At 42.6% G+C, this 7096-nt stretch overlaps 1 protein-coding gene across 2 annotated transcripts; it reads right to left on the bottom strand.

The window, feature by feature from the left end:
* Window positions 1–2969: 2969 nt before the first annotated feature.
* Window positions 2970–7069, bottom strand: shpk (sedoheptulokinase). Of its 2 annotated transcripts, none has more exons than XM_020485502.2 (7): window positions 6823–7069; window positions 6507–6648; window positions 6231–6414; window positions 5854–6006; window positions 4474–4649; window positions 3990–4190; window positions 2970–3851 (listed from the first exon to the last, which is right to left on the bottom strand). In XM_020485502.2, the coding sequence occupies exons 1-7, from the start codon at window positions 6955–6957 to the stop codon at window positions 3457–3459; spliced, it is 1386 nt and encodes a 461-aa protein (XP_020341091.1). In that variant the 5' UTR covers window positions 6958–7069; the 3' UTR covers window positions 2970–3456. The 2 variants fall into 2 exon arrangements, with proteins under 2 accessions (XP_020341091.1, XP_020341094.1); XM_020485505.2 differs by having other exon boundaries at window positions 6507–6581; window positions 6823–6935.
* Between the last annotated feature and the right edge of the window lie 27 nt (window positions 7070–7096).

The following is a 7096-nucleotide window of genomic DNA, read 5'->3' as shown; positions in this document are numbered from 1 at the left end:
ATTGTAAAGGTATTGTTGTTAACATTATATTCAAAAGTAAATGGACATCAGCTTAGCCATTGGCTCTTGTTTATGCAGAAGCACCATATGTATACATACTGTATCCCTATTGATAAAAACATAGAACACCACATCCCCTTGGGTTTTGCCGTGGCGGAGATCTTTGTGGGCTATACTTGGCCTTGTCTCAGGATGAGTTGGTGGTTGAAGATATCCCTCTAGTGGTGTGGGGGCTGTGCTTTGGCAAAGTGGTTGGGGTTATATCCTTCCTGTTTGGCCCTGTCCGGGGGTGTCATCGGATGGGGCCACAGTGTCTCCTGACCCCTCCTGTCTCAGCCTCCAGTATTTATGCTGCAGTAGTTTATGTGTCGGGGGGTTAGGGTCAGTTTGTTATATCTGGAGTACTTCCCCTGTCCTATTCGGTGTCCTGTGTGAATTTAAGTATGCTCTCTCTCTAATTCTCTCTTTCTCTCTTTCTTTCTCTCTCTCGGAGGACCTGAGCCCTAGGACCATGCCTCAGGACTACCTAACATGATGACTCCTTGCTGTCCCCAGTCCACCTGGCTGTGCTGCTGCTCCAGTTTCAACTGTTCTGCCTGTGATTATTATTATTTGACCATGCTGGTCATTTATGAACATTTGAACATCTTGGCCATGTTCTGTTATAATATCCACCCGGCACAGCCAGAAGAGGACTGGCCACCCCACATAGCCTGGTTCCTCTCTAGGTTTCTTCCTAGGTTTTGGCCTTTCTAGGGAGTTTTTCCTAGCCACCGTGCTTCTACACCTGCATTGCTTGCTGTTTGGGGTTTTAGGCTGGGTTTCTGTACAGCACTTTGAGATATCAGCTGATGTACGAAGGGCTATATAAATAAATTTGATTTGATTTGATAGTTGATAAGGTGTTGGACCAACATTGTTAGTAAATCCTCTAAGTTGGATGGCAAGGTAAAATTAGCTAATTCAGCATTTCACAATCTCTGCTTCAAAAGTTAATTTCAGTGTCCTGATTTGCCCCTTGTTGTACAACATTATGTTGCAAATGCTTAGCCAAAATATCATCCCCTTCTCATTACTTCACACATTTAGTAGCCTACAACATTTTGAACAACTGACCAGAGGTTTTCTAATGTCCCTATAAGACCTAATGGTACTGTCTAGTTAGTTACAGGCACAGGCATCTATCTTCTTGAATACTTTGTATACGTCAAAACAATGTAATAACACAAAAGTAGATGATTAATCTACACTGAACCAAAAAATATAAACGCAACATAAAAGTAAAAGTGTTTCATGAACTGAAATAAAAGATCCCAGAAATGTTCCATACGCACAAAAAGCTTATTTCTCTGTTTTACATCCCAGTTAGTGAGCATTTCTTCTTTGAAAAAATAATCCATCCACCTGTTAGGTGTTGCATATCAAGAAGTTGATTAAACAGTATGATCATTGCACAGATGCACCTTGTGCTGGGGACAATAAAAGGCCACTCTAAAATGTGCCACAAGTTTTGAGGGAGCTTGCAATTGACATGCTGACTGCAGGAATGTCCACCAGAACTGTTGCCAGAGAATTTAATGTTAATTTCTCTACAATAAGCCGGCTCTACGTCGTTTCGAGAATTTGGCAGTACGTCCAACTGGTCTCACAACCGCAGACCACATGTAACCCCACCAACCCAGGACCTCCACATCCGGCTTCTTCACCTGCGCGATCGTCTAAGACCAACATTTCTGCACAAACTGTCAGAAACTGTCTCAGGTAAGCTCGTCTGTATGCTCGTTCTCCTCACCAGGGTCTTGACCTGACTGCAGTTCGGCATAGACTTCAGTGGGAAAACGCGCACCTTCAATGGCCACTGACACGCTGGAGAAGTGTGCCCTTCACGGATGAATCCTCCTTTCAACTGTACTGGACAGATGGCAGACAGCATGTATGGTGTCGTGTGGATGAGAGGTTTTCTGATGAGAACCTCATGATGGTGGTGGGGTTAGGGTATGGGCAGGCATAAGCTACGGACAACGAACACAATTTCATTTTATTGATGGCAATTGTAATACACAAAGACACCATGATGAGATACTGAGATCCAATGTCATGCCATTCATCCACCGCCATCATATCATGTTTCAGCAAGATAATGCACAGTCTCGTCTCGCAAGGATCTATACACAATTCCTGTAAGCTGAAAATTTCCCAGTTCTTCCATGGCCTGCATACTGTATGCACCAGACATGTCAACCATTGAGGATGCTCTGGATCAACGTGTACGACAGCGTGTTCCAGTTCCCGCCAATATCCACCAACATGTTGGTAATTGTTGGTCACACCAGATACAGACTGGTTTTCTGATCCACGGCCCTACCTTTTTTTAAGGTATCTGTGACCAACAGCTGCATATCTGTATTCCCAGTCATGTGAAATCCACAGATTTCCATTGACTGATTTTCTTATATGAACTGTACCTTGGTAAAAAAAAAATGAAATTGCATGTTGCATTTATATTTTTGTTCAGTGTAATTATACAGCGGCGGCAGTGTAGCCTAGTGGTTAGGGCGTTGGACTAGTAACCGAAAGGTTGCAAGATCGAATCCCCGAGTTGACAAGGTACAAAATCTGTCATTCTGCCCCTCAACAAGACAGTTAACCCACTGTTCCTAGCCCGTCATTGAAAATAAGAATTTGTTCTTAACTGACTTGCCTAGTTAAATAAAGGTTAAAAAAATACATATTATCAGATGATTCTTTACTTACTTATTGTTTTGAATGTCTCATCACAGGGGGTTTACTTCCTCTTTCATATGACATATAACATTCAGTTCTTCTTTCTTTCAGAACCACTTTGCAGAGCTTCCCGAGAGTCTGCCTTTTCTCAGATCTACCAACATGCTTTGTTGTTGGTGAGTCTGTTCCTGTGACTAATATTGTGGTCAGAAAACCTCTGCTGATAAGAATAGACTGATATATAGTTAGAGGTATCAACAAGATTTAGGATTTATTTACATGCCATTATAACATAACAATTGAATCATTAAGTAAAAACAGTTGTAATCATTATCAATACTAAAATCTTACCTAAGTAATTATTACTAGTAACACTGATATGTAAGCTAGCAGTAGCAGAACAATGTTTTAGTTGAAATTTCAAGTGCACTAATGCAAACATTAATAAAGTATTTTTTTTTTACTGTAGTTAACTATACATTACCAATTACCACTTACTATAGGCCTAATTGAACTTTTAGTTCATACTATAAATGTGAGACATCGTCTTGATTGGAGATTGCACTATGAATTTCCAATAGTATTCATTAATAAACATGTCTGAGGATATCACTGGAATGTAAAATAAGCATGATGTTTATTGTAATAGTCTCTGTTAGCCATTCAGAAAAAATACATTTCAAGTATTCAAATATGCAAGTAAACAAATAGTCCCTCTGTGTGAATCATAACTCACATTCTGTCATGAAAGACTATCGCCACACCCACAGCTGAGTCCACATCCTGTCCATATTCCACAGGCAGAGGAAACACCCTTTCTGCTTCCTGTCTGAGTACTGCGTTACGGGATAAGGCACTCCCACTGCCCTTGATCCTTTGCACTCCGGCCTCCAGCAGGAAGACCGGGTGCATCATGGAGGTGATATTGTCCAGAACACCATGGCACACCGCTCTGGTCATGTGGCCCAGGGAGAGGTTGGAAGGGTGTATGTTGGACACCTGGCCCAGGCTGAGCGGGTCATGTCTTTCCCCCAGGATGGTAGGACTAACCCTCAGGTCACTACTGTCCACTCCAAGGGCACATCTGATCAGCTTCTCATACAAGCTGGAGTCGCTCACTTCCACCTCTATTAGGTAAAAAGATGAAATAGGTGTAATGACTAAGTAGCTCTCATGGACTTAACATGCCTTTTGCAAGTGACACAAACGTACAGGGTTTGTGACTAAGTCAATGACAGTAGGTTAAAGTTTATGGATTAATTTACCTAGCTCGTTCATCCAGCCACTCAGCATGCCTACAAGAGTGGCCATCACGTTCCCTCCGTTGAGTGATGCTGCCACCGCCAAGTAGGAGCCATCAAAGTAAGGGAAGTAGGAGATGGAAGAGGTGGGATCAGGGATATTTGGCGGAGTGAAGTCAAGTGGCATGGCATAGGTCAGCTGGGCTGAGGTGCTTATATTGAGAACTGCATAGAGGCACAGAAACGGTTACCTTATTATAATCAATGATAAAGTTTCATTTCAAAAGCAAAAGCTTAATCAATCCCTAGTTCCTATCATTAGCATTTAGGCACTCCAGTAGATCTGAACGATGAATAGGTGTAAGCACAGAATTCTGAATTTCCCACCTAGCCTATTGGAAAGTTTAAAATCAAGCTGTTACAATATATAGTTTACACCTATTCAATCCTCATTCAGCAATAATATTGACATTCAAAGGTCAAACTGCCCCTCTTCACCAAACTTCACCTGCTTCCGTCCTGTCAGTCATGCTGGAGTAGACAGAACACTGGAAGTCCCCCAGGGCTGCCCCTACAGGTGTGCTGGCAGGGACGCCATGCCACTCACAGCACGTCTGACCAGCCATGCAGCCGGACGGCACACACTCAGGGAGCAGGTGCACAGGAAAGCCAGCATCCTTCAGACTAGAGCATGCACACACACACACACACACACAAAGATACAGGTAACTGCCAAAATAACGGAAACACTTGAGTTGTGGTTATTGAGTTGATTAAAGTCCCTATGCAGACGTTTTTATCTCAATATCAAATCATTTCTAGGTAACGATAAATCATTTCCTGTGATTGTTTTCGATCAAAATGGTCAAACAGAAAGCAAGAGCAATTTTCTCAAGCAAGAATTTTGCTAGGACTGTCTGGGAGTGGTCTGAGTGGGGAGGGGAAACTGAAAACTAGCTGCTATTGGCAGAGAGGTTTAGAACAGTCTTTCTTTTTGTTCTATTGACTAATTTCTCGCATGGTGATATCACCAGGCAGGCCAAAACTCCATCCCACCACAGGCTGTCTTTTAAAACAGCTCTTACACTAAAAGGGCATTATCATAATTTTCACAATTTCACAGTATTCTTCCAACACCATAGTGTGGAAGTATATACAAAACACAGAAAAATCTAGATTTTGATTGCACTGGGCCTTTAAGCAATTAACATCCCATCATGGCGCAGCGGTCTAAGGCCCTGCATCTCAGTGTTCGATTCCAGGCTGTATCACAACCGGACGTGGTTGGGAGTCCCATAGGGCGGCGCACAATTAGCCCAGCGTTGTCCGGGTTTGGCCGGGGTAGGCGGTCATTGTAAATAAGAATTTGTTCTTAACTGACTTGCCTAGTTAAATAAAATGCTGGGCAGGCCATTATTTTGGCTACCATGGCTATGACCCCATACAATGACAATGCCCCCATCCACAGGGCATGAGTGGTCACTGAATGGTTTGATGAACATGAAAACGATGTAAACCCAATTGAACACTTATGGGAGATTCTGGAGCGGCACCTAAGACAAGGATTTCCACCACCATCTACAAAACAGCAAATGATGGATTTGTTGTAGAAGAATGGTGTCCTCTCCAATAGAGTTCCAGACACTTAGAATCTATGCCAAGGTGCATTGAAGCTGTTCTGGGTCGTGGTGGCCCAATGCCCTATTAAGACACTTTATGCTTGTGTTTCCTCTATTTTGGCAGTTACCTGTACATGTTAGCTAACACACAACACAACACATGCATTCATATTATGTTCAGTATGTAGTATGTTAGTAATAACATATTTTGTACTAAAAAGCAAACAATTGGTGCTAGAAGAGGAAGAAGGCCAGGATATTGTGTTCACATGTCTATGTTCCACTGGTTGGTGGCAGTGTTGAAGTATCCCCAGCTGGCTGCATTCTGGCCAGTCATGACACAGCTCTCCAAGCCACACAGCATGGACACCACATAGTCATGGATGGTTCCTGCCACCATGAAGTTAGACAGGAACCCCGGCCTGCATTCAAACACAGTGAAAAGAATAATGACAAGCTTTCTGAATCTATTAGTCTATAGAGTAAACTCCTGATAAGTGCACATAGGATAAGTGTAAACTGGGTGTACTAGACATACACTTATCCTACATGTGTACTTATCAGGAGTCGACTGGCTGTATATGAAGTAAACCTATTCCTCAAAATCAGCCAAGTCATGTAGGCATAATATTATAGGCCTATGTACCTGTATTTCATGTACCAGAAGATCGTGGCACAACCAAAGCCTGTGGCTATACTGAGATGTGAGTCTGGGTTTGGAAGAGTAGACAGGAAATCACTGTTGCAGCGCCCATCCTGCCAGGTGATTAGATGACTGGTGTCTCTAGGGCTGAAGAGGTGGCGGCTGTCTCCACCTGACCAATTACAGCCTGAGGGTAGACAGTGATGGTACAGGCCTTATTTGAAAAAAGTGTTGTGATTTCTACATAAAAAATGTATACCACACACTTTATGGTTTTACCTGTTTGTGCTTTCCAGAATACAACCCCATGCATTTGTCCAGACACCCCAATTCTACTGACATTCTGGAGCTTGTCTATGGGCAGAGAGGCAATGCACTCATTCAGAGTCGTTATGATTTGTACAGAGTCCTGCTCTTTGGCCTGCAAAGGAAAACCAATAATATAATATATAGTTAAGAAGAGGTCTATAAATCAACAAGATTACGACCAATTTGAGATAAAATGCACACCAGCTTGAAAGGCTGTACATTTTAAAGAGTGAAAGCTCATTGTGTGCGGTGATTCAGAGAGAGGTGCCTGTCACCTGTCACATACATGCGTTTCGTCGCTGACGATATATGCCTTGGTTGGCAAAGAGAAGCTATCCGTTACTGTTTTTGAGTTAATATCAAGTAACACGACCTTGATTGAAGTAGTTCCTATGTCTATGCCGAGTACATATTTCGCCATGGTTGCTCCCCGGATAGCATTAGGCTCCTTAGACAATTAATAACTGTACGTTTTATCCAGAGCGCAGTGTTTATAAACAGTGCTCTACTATTTTGATCTCAGGCAGTCACCGTAGAGACCAAAGTTCATTACAAAGGTC

This window comes from Oncorhynchus kisutch, linkage group LG6 (genome assembly GCF_002021735.2).
Source record: "Oncorhynchus kisutch isolate 150728-3 linkage group LG6, Okis_V2, whole genome shotgun sequence".
In the NCBI taxonomy this organism is placed as follows: Eukaryota; Metazoa; Chordata; class Actinopteri; order Salmoniformes; family Salmonidae; genus Oncorhynchus; species Oncorhynchus kisutch.
Note: the sequence above shows the minus strand (reverse complement) of the source record. Positions and strands in the feature narration are given on the sequence as shown.